At 31.0% G+C, this 16,818-nt stretch overlaps 3 protein-coding genes and 1 long non-coding RNA gene across 4 annotated transcripts; all 4 read left to right on the plus strand.

The window, feature by feature from the left end:
* Positions 1-4,052: 4,052 nt before the first annotated feature.
* LOC123199582 (pyrophosphate--fructose 6-phosphate 1-phosphotransferase subunit beta-like) lies at positions 4,053-4,498 on the plus strand. The gene is made up of 2 exons (XM_044614614.1): positions 4,053-4,269; positions 4,323-4,498. The coding sequence occupies exons 1-2, from the start codon at positions 4,053-4,055 to the stop codon at positions 4,496-4,498; spliced, it is 393 nt and encodes a 130-aa protein (XP_044470549.1).
* A 1,320-nt stretch (positions 4,499-5,818) lies between these two features.
* On the plus strand, positions 5,819-6,985 carry LOC123198722. Its single transcript, XR_006498123.1, has 3 exons — positions 5,819-5,922; positions 6,328-6,390; positions 6,501-6,985. It is a non-coding gene; the product is annotated as an uncharacterized LOC123198722 (long non-coding RNA).
* Positions 6,986-7,036: 51 nt separating this feature from the next.
* Positions 7,037-9,649, plus strand: LOC123199583 (pyrophosphate--fructose 6-phosphate 1-phosphotransferase subunit beta-like; the record flags this gene model as incomplete). The annotated part of the gene is made up of 8 exons (XM_044614615.1): positions 7,037-7,177; positions 7,319-7,489; positions 8,003-8,118; positions 8,350-8,465; positions 8,640-8,723; positions 8,985-9,029; positions 9,118-9,186; positions 9,283-9,649. Coding segments are annotated over 8 exons (819 nt in total), but the record flags the coding sequence as incomplete, so codon positions are not given.
* A 5,037-nt stretch (positions 9,650-14,686) lies between these two features.
* Positions 14,687-15,948, plus strand: LOC123198719 (protein IRX15-LIKE-like). The gene has a single exon (XM_044613481.1). It carries the CDS (start codon positions 14,753-14,755, stop codon positions 15,707-15,709), a length of 957 nt encoding a protein of 318 aa, XP_044469416.1. The 5' UTR covers positions 14,687-14,752; the 3' UTR covers positions 15,710-15,948.
* Positions 15,949-16,818: the final 870 nt, after the last annotated feature.

The following is a 16,818-nucleotide window of genomic DNA, read 5'->3' on the forward strand; positions in this document are numbered from 1 at the left end:
AGTTAAGAGAATAATAATTGTTTGGTGTTCTTTGGGATCTAATAAGCTATATGTTTTTGTGTACTTTCTTATAGAGAGACTAGTTTTATCTTTGTAATGAAGAGAAGAAGAAGTATCATTACTTTACTTAATTAATTGATAAAGCTTATTATACTAAGAGTAAGAATATAATAAAAATAAAACTCATTCTTATTTTACATGATAAAAAATATAATAAAGATAAAAATGATTGATTATTTATTAATCAAATGAATTAGAAATATATACTTATTCAGATTACCCAAAATTGGGTTAAGTTACATCTTAAGACAAATCTCACATCGATAAAAATATAAGAGAAATATTAGGTATTATTGTACATTCAATATTGTTGATTTTTTGTATATCGATGCTTAAATTGTCAAAATTCATTCTAAGTTGTAAAAGCCTACAAACTAAATTGTGGAGGATTATATGTTTAAAGTTAACAATATCTTAATAATAGATCAGTTGATAATACTTATTCTGTGATAAGAGAAAGCTAAATGATGCATATTCACTGAGAAAATGTTATAACTTATTCTCCATGTCTGTCAGATATTAAAACACAAACCCATAAATAAAGCAAAAATAGTAAATGAATAATGTGTTTGTATATCAAGGATCTTATGCGTCATGTTTTATATACAAAATGGACATCGATTCTAGTTAAAAGAAGCAAAATAGTACAATATCAACATAATTTGATTGAAAGTATATACTAGACAAAAGATGATAAAAGCATAATAAAGATAAATTATAATTGATAACTTTATAATTTAACGAATTAGAAATAAACAATTATTAAATTTACCCAAAAATTGGATTACGTTGTTACATTCCAAGACAAATCTTTCATTGACAAAATATGATAAAGACGTTAGATATGTATGAGCATCTCACATCACTCGAGAATGCTAAAACAAGATTAGTTTTTTGTAGTCTATGAACTTTTGCACTATTGAAATGTGTTTTTAATTGCAAAGTTTTAAAAACTAAACTGTGATATATCTAAAATGTATAATATCTTAATAATGGGTTAGTCGATATGTTTATTCATAATCATTATATAAAGTAAGTGACACATATTCATTGAAGAAGATATTATAACTTATTCTTCATGCTTGTGAGACAATAAACACAAACACATAAACAAAGGTGATAAATGAATAATGTGTTTTATATTCAAGATCCTTACGTGTTATGCCTTATAGGTAAAAAATTCTAATTACAAAAAGCAAAATAGTACAATATTATATTATTATGACTGAAAGTATATATAAGATAAAAGATTACAAAAATATAATAAAGGTAAAATTTTATTAATAACTTATAATTAAATGAATTAGAAATAAACATTTATTTGGGTTTACACAAAATTAGGTTATATTGTAACATCCAAGATAAATCGTACATTGACAAAATATAAGAAAGATGTTAAGTATGTATGGACATCCTATATTAATTGGAGATGCTAATATAAAACTGTTTTATTAACTATAAACTCCTTAAATTGTGTATTTTAGGAGTAAGAATATAATAAAAATAAAACTCATTCTTATTTTACAATGATAAAAATATAATAAAGATAAAAATGATTGATAATTTATAATCAAATGAATTTGAAATATATAGTTATTCAGATTTACCCAAAATTGGGTTAAGTTAACATACAAAGACAAATCTCATATCGATAAAATATAAGGAAATATTATGTATTATTGTACATTCAATATTGTTGATTTATTAGTATATTGATGCTTAAATTGTCAAAATTCATTCTGAGTTGTAAAGCCTAAAAACTAAATTGCAGAGGATTATGTGTTTAAAGTTAACAATATCTTAATAATAGATCATTTGATATACTTATTCTGTGATAAAGATAAAACTAAATGGTACGTATTCATTGAGAAAGATGTTATAACTTATTTCCATGTCTGTCAGATATTAAACAGAAACCCATAAATAAAGCAAAAGTAGTAAATGAATAACTGTGTTTGTATATCAAGGATCTTATGCGTCATTTCTTATATACAAAATGGTCACTGATTCTAATTATAAAAAATAAAATAGTATAATATCAACATAATTTGATTGAAATATATACTAGACAAAAGATGATGAAAATATAATAAAGATAAATTATAATTGATAACTTTTATAATCTAACAAATTAGAAATAAACAATTATTAAATTTACCCAAAATTGGGTTATATTGTTATATTCCAAGACAAATCTTTTATTGACAAAACATTACAAAGATGTTAGATATGTATGAGTATCTCACATCACTTAAGAATGTTAAAATAATATTAGTTTTTGTAGTTTATGAACTTTTGCACTATTAAAACGTGTTTTGAATTACAAAGTTTAAAAACTAAACTGTGATATATCTAAAGTGTACAATATTTTAATAGTAGGTCAATCGATATGTTTAGTCATCGATAAAGATAAAGCTAAGTGGCACATATTCATTGAAAAAGATATTATAACTTATTCTCTATGCTTATGAGACAATAAACACATAAACAAAAGTGGTAAATGAATAATGTGTTTATATATTAAAGATCCTTATGTGTCATGCCTTATAGATAAAAAATTCTAATTACAAAAAGCAAAATAGTACAATATTAATATTATATGACTGAAAGTATATATAAGATAAAAATTATGAAAGTATAATAAAGATAAAATATTATTAATAACTTATAATTAAGTGAATTAGAAATAAACAATTATTTGGATTTACACAAAATTAGGTTATATTGTAATATCCTCAGGTAAATCTTACATCGGCAAAACGTAAGAGAAATGTTGAGTATGTATGGACATCCTATATTAATTGGAGATGCTAATATACAACTGTTTTATTAGACTATAAATTCCTTAAATTGTCAAAAAAATTTTAAGGTTACAAAAACCAAATGCCAAAAAACTTATTCTCACCCAAGGTTTGATGTAATTCCAAACTATCACCCATCAATTTTTAAAAGCCCAAAGTCTCATTATGAACTATTAAAGTTAATCAAATTTGTTAGTTCTAAAAATTTTTACAATTTTTACTTTTAAACCTTAAAAACTAAAAATTTTTCTCAGGATTAAACTTTGAAAAGTTGTATTTCCCCTCTTAAGTTTAAAAAACTGAACAAATTTTCTTCTATCCAAAGTTTGAAAATCAATATTTTCCTCTAGGGTTTTCTAGTCACCACTGTCGAAGTCGTGAAGATCTACAAGTCTTCTTGTCCACCCATTGTTGAAGTGGTCAAAGATCTCCACATCTTCTCATTGAAGTCGTTGGTCTTCCGTCTTCTCATCAAAGATCTTCTTTGCTTCTTGTCCACTCATCTCCAACGAATGGTTGCTGAAGAATAACGTTTTGGAAATTGAAGTAGATGGGGTGAAATTGAGATTTTTGAGAAAGCTAGAGGGATGGTTGTATATGAAAAAAATATGAGAGTTTCAAACTTATATTTGGGGGGGGGGGGGGGGGGAGTCAGTTTTAAAAACCTAAAAATATGAGGTTAGAGGATAAAAATAAAAATTTTAAAACTTACAATATTTCTGAAATATGAGTTTAAATAAAAAATTTTAAATAATAATTTTACTCTTGATAATAAAAATAAGATTTAAATATGGATAAATATGTAAATTTTCAAAAGTTAGTAGGTAGAAGTTCAGATTTGTACTAAACCTTGGATGGGAATAAGTCTTTTGATCTATTTAATATTATAGGACTCAAATCAAATTTTCCCGGTTGAACAGTCCTTCGATGAGGGAGGTCATAATAATTCATAAAATAGAGGGGATGGTGTGTAATTATGCAAAGTTAAGAAAGGTAAACAAATTGATTCGATTTTGCCGCCAATATTTTCAAAATCCCAATCCTATCCTCAAATCCAATGGGCAAAGATCGCACCAGGGAGGAGAGTCCGAGTAACGAAATAGTGAAAAGACATTATCTTCCCTATTCATCCTTATGTATTTAAACTGATTCGTGGTCGCGGCCACACTAAAAAGCCCGCACAAATCTATCATGTCTCCTCCGTTGGTTTCAAACTGCGATTTCACTCCCGTCAAGTCCGGTCAGGTCAGTGGCCGCGTGGCTTCAGTCTACAGTGAAGTTCAAACGAGTCGTATCGACCGCGCGCTTCCACTTCCTTCCGTTCTCCGTAATCCTTTCAAAATCGTCGACGGTCCCGCCAGCTCAGCCGCCGCGATCGAGGTCATTCTTGTTTGTCAAAATATTCATCGTTAACATTAATGAAGACGTTTTTTAACGTGTTTCATTGTTTTAATTTCACAGATGAGATTAAGAAGCTGTTTCTGAATCTGTTCGGGCAACCGTCGGCAAGGCTGGTTCCAAACGACGTCGATAAACTGCCAGCGGATCAGAAGTTGAATATCGGTGTCGTTTCGTCCGGAGGACAGGCACCAGGTGGACACAATGTGATCTCAGGGATTTTCGGCGAGGATCTGTAAGAAACTCTAGTTTTGATACATTATTTGCGTGTAATGAAGTTTGAAAACGTGACTTTCGTCTATCCTTGGTAGATTACTTGCAGGATCGCGTGAAAGGTAGTGTATTGTTTGGATTCAGGGAGGTCCAGCGGGGGTCATGAAGGGAAAATACATTGAATCGGCTTCCGATTATATTTATCCTTACAGAAACCAGTTACGGTAGTTTCTATTGAGTGTATGATTATAATGCCTGTTAGATAAGTTATATTTGGCGAAACTAATGTAATAGTTAGACCTGGATTGATACATTGTATCACAATCTGTGCAATTAAAATTTGATTGTGTATTGATGTGGTAATAAACTGTTTACATTTTCAGTATTTTGTTTCGAATAAATGGTATGTTCAAATAGTTTTTATAAGAATATTAATATAGAAAAGCAGAAAATGTGTGTGGTGGTTTTATTGAAATTAATAATTGTTGAATTTAAGCATTTGTCGTAAGTTTTGTCCAAGTAGAAGTAATTGTCAACTTGCTTGTTAACATTACATGCTAGGTATATCATTCTAAATTGTTTGTAATATATTTCTCCAGGGTGGTTTTGATGTGATTTGCAGTGGGAGAGATAAGATTGAAACTCCAGAGCAGGTGAGACTGTTAGCTTGATGATTGCATGTTTGAATGATTGTTTCGAGTATTTATTTGTATAGAGTGGTGGACTATGATGGGCTTTATTTTCAGTTTCAACAAGCTGAAGAAACAGCTGTGATTATTGGTGGCGATGACTCAAACATGAATGCTTGCCTCCTTGCTGAAAACTTCAGGTGTGTTAAAATGTTTATTCAGTATATGTTCCTTTTTTTGAGATTTACTTATTGTACGCTAGCAATGGTATTTTATGAATGTAATTTTTATTTGAGCAATATTATGTTTACTCATTTTGGGTACATATATGGGTATGTAATCGCATTATAATACATATAAATGTATATCAATTTGTGTACTCAAAGTAAGTGTACCTAGTTTTATTGTTTTTATTTTTGGGGAGTCATTTATATAAAAAAAATACTTATATTCAAATAAATTATATAAATTTATTCATACAACCTATTATAGTAGTATTTAGTTGAGTCATTTTGAAGTGAGAGAAAAAGTAAATAATCACATTACCCAATCACAACCTACCTCTTTAGTTTGTATAAATAAGTTTATACAATTTGTTTGTAAAAATAATTTTATTATTTAAATAAAGATGAGAAATGAGATAACCTTTTTTTTTTTTGGTAGCTGTATTATTGATTACTTCCATGTATTGGCATTAATCTTATGTGTGTATCAGGGGTAAAAATCTTAAAATTCGGGTGATCGGCTGTCCAAAAACCATTGATGGTGACTTGAAGTGCAAAGAGATTCCCACAAGCTTTGGATTTGATACAGTGTGCAGGGTGAGTGCTGCGCATGCAGATTTTGCAATTAAACTTTTATCATTCATATTTCAACCTTTAATGGTATCATATTACAATTTTACAAATATTGATTAATATGTCCCTTTTTTTTCTTGATATGTACTTGCGTAAATATGATCAATCTGTTAAAGCAAAGGTTTATGAGTCATATTATCATGTTTCTATGTTTTTTTGAAAAATCATTCTACTAATTAGTTTTATGAAAGGTTGCTATCATGCATTCTTATATGTACGCTGTTCAAATAGGGCAACTGGATCATATTGAACATTGCAAACTTCTTCCAGTTGGTGATTGGAAATGATTGCAGTCAGAGTCTCTTATTGTGTATAAGTTGTCAGAATAACACAGTTTCAAACAAGTGTATCATGTCTTGTATTATACAGATATATGCTGAAATGATTGGAAATGTTATGATAGATGCCGGTCAACTGGAAAATATTATCATTGTAAGTATTTGTGACTTGATTCTGATTCTGCTTTAAGTACAAAAAATGATCATTCTCCTTCAATTTTATTTTTTGAGGAAATTTATGGGTAATATTTAATTTGTCTACAGTTGTACAGCTTACGGGGTGTGCCACTTCACATATTACTCTTGAGTGTGCATTGCAAACTCAACCAAACATTACCATTATTGGAGAAGAGGTAACTTTTTGTGTTCTCGCAAAACTAAATGACTTGCTTGGTTAAGATTCTCATGTTTTTAATAAACTTCTTGCAGCTCTAGCATTATGACATTTTCTTTATCTTTATGAACAATTAGTGGAATTATGTATCTCTGGCACAACCGTGATAAGTTTTTTGGACTTTATCTTCCTATCCCCAGTCACTGAGAAAATCAAGTGAAAAGCTCGTTTCTTGGCCACTGTTTGAAGCAATAGAACACATGCACACTGGCATCACTTTCCATGGATATTCCATTGTGTTTCTATTGAATGAAAATGCATAACAGGTCAAATATATTCAGAGATACTTCATAGATTTAAGCACCTGACATTTTTAAACAATTTAGCAAATGTAAGAAAGATCTGTAGTTTATGACTTGGGACATCTTATTTATTTTTACAATTCTTCCTTTGCCTAGTCTATTTTTTTCTGCAGGTTGCTGCCAAGAAGCAAATACTGAAAAATGTCAGAGACTACATTGTAGATATAATCTGTAAACGTGCTGAACTTGGTTACAACTATGGTGTCATACTTATTTCAGAAGGTCTAAATGATTTTATTCCTGAGGTACTTCTCTTAATCGTATAGTGTACCTTTCTGTTTTTTACTCCTTTTTCCTGTACAGTTGTGATTCTAGTAGTCAAATTATATACACACTAATTCCTGAATGGTTCTTTGTCATGTACCACAATGATACTGGATTTGCAGGTGCAGCAGCTTATTGTAGAATTAAATGATGTTCTAGCCCGTGAAGTTTTTGATGAAAATGGGCAATGGAAAAAGAAACTCACTGGTCAGTCTGCACAGCTTTTTGAGTTTTTACCTCAAGCTATTCAAGAACAATTGATGCTTGAAAGAGATTCCCATGGAAATGTCCAGGTACGTACTCCACTGATGTTTCAACATTTCACGGTGCATAGAAAACACTCCACTCATTTAACTGCTGTACGTCTCACTTTCTTTACACCCCCTGAAGCATATAAAAATGACATGAACCCCTTGATTTTGTTACTTAAACCCCTTAACTACAATTATTGTTATTATTATTATTATTATTTTTTTTAAAGAGACAGTGGTTTTGATAATGTAAGAATGGTGGAGCATAAATTTTAACACAAAAGGTTGACTGTAGGGAGCATAAATGGTTAATTATAGGGAGCAACTGTCCGTTTCTAATGTTGGAGGGGTGTAAGTGAAATTAGCACAATGGATTCCTGACGGAAGTTTAAAGAAAGGGGTGTTTGTGTAACCTAATGATCTTTTCTATGTGCCTGTGAAATGTTGAAACCTCAGGGGAGGTCTGGTATTTAACTCTATATTGCTCTTTTTGTGTATAATTTGCGCTGATGATTTTCCAGCTTTTGTTTATCTTGTATCTCTTTCCTCTGGTAGGTTGCTAAGATAGAGACAGAAAAAATGCTGATGGAAATGGTTGACACTGAGTTGGGGAAGAGGAAGAAGGAAGGTGCGTACAAAGGGAAATTTAAAGGGCAGTCCCACTTTTTTGGGTATTTAATATGCTTACCCTATAAGATCCTTTTGAGTCTCTAGCTCTAAAAATTAGTACTGTTATATTGGGGCTCTAGTGTAAGTTGATGAACTGAGCCAATAGAGAGAGTATATGTTAACGACGAGCTTCAGTCTCTACATATTTGACAGTGTTATACACAAAAGAAACTTACTTTAAACTTTGCATTCTTTCCATTAGTTGAAAACCACTGTGTATTTCATATATGCAGATATGAAAGAAGATGTGGTTTGCCAACAAATTTTGATGCTTCCTACCATTATGCACTGGGTTATGCTGCCAGAGCTCTTTTTCATAGCAGGAAAACTGGCTTGATATCATTGGTTGGTACTTTTAACCTCCTCGCTTTAATCTACTGTAGAACCACTCTCGTCCTTCATCCTGTCTTCTCAACTTGCTCTTGATACCCCTTAAGCAGTGTTAGTCTGTATTTAACTGTGACACCTTGCAATTTAATAACCTAGTTAACTGTATGGTATGTGCTTTTGGTGATATATCCAGTTGGAAATTTGAGTGCTCCAGTTGATCAATGGACTGTAGGTGGAACTGCTCTGACCTCCTTAATGGATGTGGAGAAGAGACATGGTATGTGAAACTTTCCCTTTGTCTCCTTAGGAAGCATATATCAAAGAATATGCTATATTTATAATCTCTCTGAAATATCTTACTTTTCATGTGTTAATAATATCGTATCGTAATCCTGGCGGGACAAAAAGTTTTTCTGAAAAAGAAAATGTTTCGGGCTATATTATATGGTGTTTCTACCTTTTTTTTTTTTTTTTTTCGTACTTCATCTTCAGACACTTTTTTTCCTCTGCTCATTGTGTAACTTAATTCACTTTGCAGGTAAGTTCAAGCCTGTGATCAAGAAGGCCATGGTGGAACTTGAAGGTGAGACTTTCACTTGTGTTTATATGGCATTAGCTCCTTCAATCTCCACCGCCGAGTAATGGTTTGCTTCTAATAAATGATTTTTCAGGTGCTCCATTTAAAAAATTTGCATCCTTGCGGGACGAGTGGGCGCTCAAAAATCACTACCTTAGTCCTGGTTGGTCCTGAATTTGATACCTAGTTTCAATCATTTTGCCTCAGTTTATGGCTTTGTTGTTCATACTTAATGCGCTTTTATGGATTTTATTTCCAGGTCCTATCCAATTTTGCGGTCAAACAGCCACTGCCGTTAATCGTACACTGCTCTTGGCGATTGGTGCTAAAGTTTAAGCATGCTATCAAAATTCATCTCAGATGGAAGTTGATTCGCCCAGAGAAAAGAAAACAATAATGGGCCTACTATCGCATTCAAGGCCCGCCAGAGAAAGTGAAGAAGGGAGAGACTGGAAGAAGGAGCCGGAAAATGCGAAACCTATTATTTTTAATATATTATTAATTAAATAATTTTTTTTAAACAAAATATTTTTTATTAATTTTAACAGTTTATAGATAAGAGTTTGAATTTTTTATACTTATCGAATATCAATTTGGGTTTGTAATAAACCTTTGATGGAAATATATCTTTTGGCCTAAAAGCAATGAATTTTTTATCAAAGAGATTTAACTATAAGAATTTTCTATTAAATGAGTTATACTTTCATTATTTTCCATTAAAATATCAACTATGAATTGACTTTAAACAATATTAAATATAAATGACATGACAGTTTTTCGGTTAAAAATGTTAATGTGGTCATTTCGGTATGTTTGATGTGAACAATTTTTGTGCGCTAATGTTGTCATTTGCAACCACAAAGCCTCAAATTATATCCATTATTCAAATTTTTTCTTTTCTAAAAATTAACAAAACATACCTAAAACAAGAAAAACTCAATGAGAACTAATATTCATCTTCAACAAAAAAAATACAAGGACAATGGTAAAAAACAATTTCCTTTTATTTCAATATAACATCATTATAATTAGAGAAATTTAAATGAACAATATAGATTTTTTTTTTTTAAAAAAAAGAAACCCCAAAATTTGGGTGAGTTTTGTGGTTTATATGAAAATAAATTCGGGTAAACGGTTAATTTCAAATTTTTGTAGATTACAATTATGTGCATAACTCTAAAATTATTCATGTTAATCAAGAATTATATCATATTATATTATAAATTAAAACAAAATTTTATATTATTAATTTTTTAAAAATTTTTTAGAATGTTAGTGTTTAAACCAAATTTTGCTTAACTGAATACAAGTTTGATTATTTTAATAAAAGATAAAAAAAATTTATCCTTTTAATTGAAAACAAAAGGGATAATTATTAGATGGTTTCTATTTATCTCAAAATTTACATTTTAAATAGACAAAATTATTTTTAAAAGACCATTAATATTTTATTTTGATGCTTGACAGCTGGACAGAAATATGAAAACGTAATTTTCTTTTTGGCTTTAAAAGGCCTGGCAAGCACCGGAACAAAAATGCTTCTCAGCAAAACATTTAAAAACACTAATAAAATGCTGATTACCCTTCTCTCGCAATTAGTGTCAAAAAAACAAAAAAGAAAAGGCAAAGGTGAGCTGAAGGCAATCATGATTAAGTGTCTCATGAGAAGGATGTGGACTGGTTTGAATTGGGAATTTTGCCTTGCCTTTAGCAATTGAGTTGGGTTGGTGAATGGTGACGTTAATGTTTGTGTTGATGGAAGGAAGAAAGATAGGATCTTCTCATCTTTTAGAAAACCCTTCTTATCCGTCCCTTCTTTTTAAGTAACTTGCCAACACCTTTCTGCCTTTTATCTCATATTTTACCAAAGTAGGCTGATGCTTTCCCGACTGCTAACAACATCTCGTTGACTCCGTCGGCAAAGCCCAAAGCTTTTTACGAAAGCCTTCTTTAATTCTGGAATTCTCTACACTTTTTATTGAATAGCAATTTGATTTTGCCTCTCTTATTATGGTTCGGTAAGCGATTTTAAAACTCACTTTTAAATACAGGCCAAAAGACTTGTTCCCACCCAAGGTTTGGTGTAATTATAACTTTCACCTGATAATTTTTAAAAACCCAAAATTTTACCTATAAGTTAAATTTTATTAAAATCTTCATTTTATTTTGATATAAAAGTGAAATTATTATTTTAAAAATAATATATAAAATTTATTATATTCCCCCCCCCCCCCCAAGGTTTTAAATATAACAATTTTACTCATGTTTAAGTTTTCTATTTTTAAAAAAGTTATATTTTCCTCCCAAAACTCAAGGTTTTTTTTTTCACCTTTCTAGTCATCATTTTTTGTACTCGTAACCTTCTCTTTCCACTCTAAACTATCGTTGGTACTGATTGTCACATTTTACCACCTTAAATCATAGTCTAGACGATTCATTTGGATAATGATACGTCTAGACAATTCTTCAAATCCAAACGAATCATCTAAACAACAATTTTGAAGGGGGGGGGGGGGGAATGTGACAATTAGCACTAATGACAGTTTAGAGTGGAAAAATGAGGTCATCGACACTGGAAATGGTGACTAAAGAGGTAAAGAAAAAAAACCCTAGGTTTTGGGAGAGAGAAAATATGGCTTTTCAAAATTAGAAAACTTTAGGTATGAGTAAATTTGTTAATTTTTAAAACTTAGAAGAATATAATATATTATATATTTTTTAATATTATTGTTACAATAACAATTTTACCATAATATCTAATTGAAAATTTTACATAATTAGGCTTATAAGTAAAACTTTGAGTTTTTAAAAGTTAACAGGTAAAAGTTTAGATTTACATTAAACCTTGGGTGGGAACGAGTCTTTTGGCCTTAAATATATTCTTTCTTAAACAAGTTTAACTTTAATGACTTAACAAAATTTTTTAATTTTCATATTTATACGTGAATGCTTACATAATCTTTAAATCTAAGTTTTCAAACTTGTTAAAGGTTAAGACGTCATTGTTAAAATTTATAGATATGACATATAAAATAGATCTTTTTATTTTTTTAAAATTTATGGATGATAAAATTACCTTTTTGCCCTCACATCATTAGTTTTTCTAACAGAGATTGATTTAGGGTGAGAAAGTGTTGTTTATATTATCTAAAGTAGAAAAAGGTTTTGAGGCCAAACCTTGGTTGAGAAAATGTGATTTACTACCTATTTATGAGTATCACATTCTTGTGAGATTGTCACACCACAACATTTGGTTGCAAACTCGTTTTAGTATAAATTGTAGCAACTTGATGTTAATTGAGAATAATTTTACCATTTCAAACCTAGTCTACACCAATTTAATGTGAATTTTATGAAAGTAACATCTATCCAAAATACATCTACACCAACTTATAATGGATTCAAATTCTTATTTTCTATAACTACAAAATGTGACATTAATGAGATCTACCTAGACCCATTGAAGAATTTGGGTCATTCAAAATTGTATAAGCTCATTGGGTTTTACTTTTATAATAGGCCGAAAGACTTATTCAACCCTAAGATGTAGTGAGATCTTAAAATCTTATCCTCTAACTTTTAAAAACTCAAACACTCATTTATAAGCAAATTTTTAGAAAGTTTTTTCAATTAGGGTTAAGGGTAAAACTGTTATTTATTAAAAAAAAATTAAAAAATAAAAGTTCTATCATATTTTTCTTTTTAGGTTTAAAAATTTTTGTCACTTTTCAAATCTTAGGTAGAAGAAAATTGTGAGTTTTCTAAATCTAGAGAAAAAAATGTGATAAAATTTTTTTTTTAATTTTTTTTAATAATTCAGATTTTTAATGAAAATTGACTAATGAATAAGTGTTTAAGTTTTTAAAACTTAGAAAATGGGATTTTGTGATTTCACTATACCTTGTATAGGCACAAGTCTTTTGGCCTTTATAATATGAAATTATGACTAGTTGCGGATCAACCTTGAATCACATTACAAGAAGATATAATATATATATATATATATATATATAAGGATTAAATTTCAAATAAAGTTATAAAATTTATTCATTCCGCGTGTGAAATAGAACAAAAGTGTATTTTCCTAACAAAAATTTTCACAATTATATGCAGTATTTTAATTAGATTCTAGGTTGGTAGTAGTGTTGGACCCGAACCAGGTTAACTCGGGTTTGTAAGTTAGCTCATTTCGATTTGATTCAGTTCAAATTAGTTTCATTCAACTTTGGATCAAATTCAAGTTAGGAGATTTGACGAGATTTGGCTTGCGAGCTTAATAAATGGCTTGATCTAGTTCAGACTTAGTTCATGATTCAATTTAATATTGATTCAACAAACTTAAGCCGTGATATTTTTTATTTAAACAAATTTGAGTTAAATGATGTTTAGACTGAGCTTGATTTGTATCCACCTCCTAGTTGGCAGGTGTCTACAATTAAACAACTGCCTTAAATTGGAAGTAAGTGCGTGTACAAAACCTGAATAGACTCTTTCCAAACCCACCCCAGTTTACTTCTCTAATTGCTAGTATGTATGTCTTAATTATGTAATTAAGTTAAATAAAATAGAGAAACAAACCTACTAATTATCATACAATCAAATCAAAGTTTGACATTTTGGAGTCCTTTTTAGGTGGATTGTCTCCTTCAATGGAAGCTAATTATTGAAGAAATGTTGTATATTTTAATGGGTAACGTGAGAAATAAACCTATATGGAGCAAGGAAAAGCGACTGATGGCCTGTAATTAGTTATGGGGTCGCTGAAACTTTACCAGCTGCCCCTGCTTTCAACAGCTCCAACCCAACCACCATATTTTGTTAATTTTTAACATGGTCGGATAATTTGATATGACATAATACGAAAAAAATTAAGTTATGATGAAGTTTTTCATACAAAATTTATTTTGGGTTAACTTTATCTGATTCGAAACTAAATTCAATCGTGTCAGAGTTGACACGAAGGTAACCTAAACTAACCTTTAAAGAAATATTATTTTAATAAAGTTTATTATAGGTAAATTAAAAAAATATTGAAGGGTGAGTATCATTAATATTTGAAATTTTTACAGATTATATATAGTTGAATCTTATCATCAACATTTGAAATGTTAACAGATTGTATATAGTTGTAGTTACTTATATTATTCTTGTTTTTTAATTAAATATTTTATTTTATTATTTGATAATAAGAATGCGATTTGATTAGTAAGATTATTACGTGTTTTAAAGATTTTGGTATCTAATTTTTTAGACATTTGTAAACCAGACAAACAATTATATTGTATGTTTTATTAATATTAAATTGTGATAATTTGATGGAGAAATTAAAACGTTAAAAATACTTTCAAGAGTAAAAACAATAGAGGGCTAATTTTGGTCATTTTAAGTTAATTCGAATTTTAAAAATTGGTTAACGTTAAAATATTTTTTTATGATTTTAATTCGGATTAGGTTTAATTTTCTCCTCCCAATCCACATGCTGTTATGTCACTTTAAACAATCCTTGTCGATGAATTAACCTAAACTGCTCAATCAGGATTGCATGAAACAAATAAAGTAATACTAAATTAAGAGAATTTTTTCAAATGCTACCATTTTGGTATCTAGAATAATAATTTAGGTTATTGTAATGTCACCTTCAACCTCTGCTAATTTCATATCTCCTTACTTTAAAATCTAACCCTCTTTCTCAATCCCATCAGATTTTCTCTGGTAAAAAGAAAAAAAAAATGAAGAACAATAACAGCAACACAAAGCTGATTCTTCTCCACCCTTACATCCAAAAACAAGGAACCTCTAATCGTCTATGGCTGCTTGCTTTTGTATCATTCTTCACCATTGCTTTTCTTCTCACTCTTATTTACACAAGAGAGTCAATTTCTCTTAAGACAACCACCACTGCAACTACCATGGTGGCCAAAAACTCTTTAGTTTCTTCTACTTTTGGCAATACGCCATTGCCCACAACTGTCATCAACACTCTTCTCCATTATGCATCGAGATCAAACAATTCTTTCCGCATGTCGCACGCTGAGCTCAAACCCATCTCTGATGCGCTCCGAAAGTGCTCATCTCCCTGTAACTTTCTCGTTTTTGGCCTCACTCAAGAAACCCTTCTGTGGAAGGCGCTGAATCACAATGGCCGCACAGTTTTCATCGACGAGAACCGCTACTACGCTGCCTACTTTGAAGAGTTGCATCCCGAGATTGATGTTTTCGATGTCCAATACACCACCAAGATAAGTGAAACAAAAGAGCTCATCGCCTCGGTGAAGGAACAAGTGCGAAATGAATGCAGGCCGGTGCAAAATCTGTTGTTCTCAGAGTGCAAACTTGGGCTCAATGATTTGCCTAACCATGTTTATGAGGTTGATTGGGATGTGATATTGATCGACGGGCCAAGAGGAGAAGGGCCGGGAGGGCCCGGAAGGATGTCGCCGATCTTCACGGCCGGAGTCCTTGCGAGGAGCAAGAAGAGTGGGAATCCAAAGACGCATATTTTTGTCCATGATTATTACAGGAAGGTGGAGAGATTGTGTGGTGATGAGTTTTTGTGCAGAGAAAATCTGGTTGAACATTATGAAACACTGGCTCATTTTGTGCTGGAGAAGATGGATGAGAACAGTTTTGAGTTCTGCCGCCATAATAATACTGCATCTTCATCATCTCGAGCTCCATCCTCTTAGGCATCTGGGTTAATTTGAAGCCATTATCGATCAAAAGCAGTGTCCCAGGAGGGCATTGGTATAAAGAGGTAAAATCTGGTTAATTATTTATCATTCACGTGAAATTATTAGACATTTTCAGGGCTTTGGTGGTGGGGATGTAAAAATAATTTTTGTTTTTGGCAAAATCAACTTGTAATCAATGAATTGACATTTGAAATTTTCAATTATAATGCAATTGCTACAGCTTTCGGCACAAATCCATATTAATTGGGTGTGATTTATTTTATTTTTACCTCTTAAGTAAATGTTTTTTCACCTCTTTATTATCATTGGGTCCATCCATAACATGTTGTTTCCAACACCTATTATGTAAATCATGAGAATTGAATAATGAGTATGGCTGTTATAGCTCAATTGTCAAATGGAATTGATCTCTCTTGGTAAGGAAATACACCGAATTAATTAGATTCGGATGCAAGAGTATGAAAAGACACAGTATATAAATGAGACATACTTTGTTTAGAAATCTACACCTGTCCCCCGGGTATGCGTTAATGAAGCCAAGGAGCGCATGCCCAATGGTCGCATCAACGAGCTGATCTATTCAAGCTAGACAAAGGAAAATTGTCTTTGGGACATGGACATGCTTTGTTTAGATCGGTTGGGTTTCAGAACCAAGACATGATTAGCTAACCATGTCAGGTAATTGGATTCTCGAATGAAACCAATAAAGAGGATTTTGTCTACTTACTATTTCAAGGCGTTGCAATGCTCAACATCCATGGCTCGTCTTTTTTGTCGGATAGGGTGTATCTTGGAGTTAATGTTGAGCCGATGACACGTAACTTCCAGACTGATCTTTTATCATGTCAACATGAGTCCAGACAACTACAGTCAAAATTTTCCTTTAAGGATGTGTCCAACTGTTTTGCTAGTTGTTTCTAAGGTCCCTCTATTCTGAGGGTTCAGTAGGCTCTTGTATATCACTTTGGACTTCTTTCAGTTTTCTATCAATCGAGAGGGTGACTCACCTTCTTGGGCCCTAAGATCGATCTTATATTCGATTGAACCAAGGTATGTCGTCATATTCGAGAGTTGCTTCTTTCTTTTTGAGGCTACTTTGATGA

Source organism: Mangifera indica, chromosome 16, assembly GCF_011075055.1.
Source record: "Mangifera indica cultivar Alphonso chromosome 16, CATAS_Mindica_2.1, whole genome shotgun sequence".
NCBI lineage: Eukaryota > Viridiplantae > Streptophyta > Magnoliopsida > Sapindales > Anacardiaceae > Mangifera > Mangifera indica.

Bases quoted from the DNA above. Each gene is read 5' to 3' on its own strand.
- LOC123198719 (XM_044613481.1), top strand. From the start codon at position 14,753: ATGAAGAACAATAACAGCAACACAAAGCTGATTCTTCTCCACCCTTAC.
- LOC123199582 (XM_044614614.1), top strand. From the start codon at position 4,053: ATGTCTCCTCCGTTGGTTTCAAACTGCGATTTCACTCCCGTCAAGTCC. The intron at 4,270-4,322 runs GTTAACATTAAT...TTAATTTCACAG, and splicing joins TGTTTGTCAAAATATTCATC to ATGAGATTAAGAAGCTGTTT.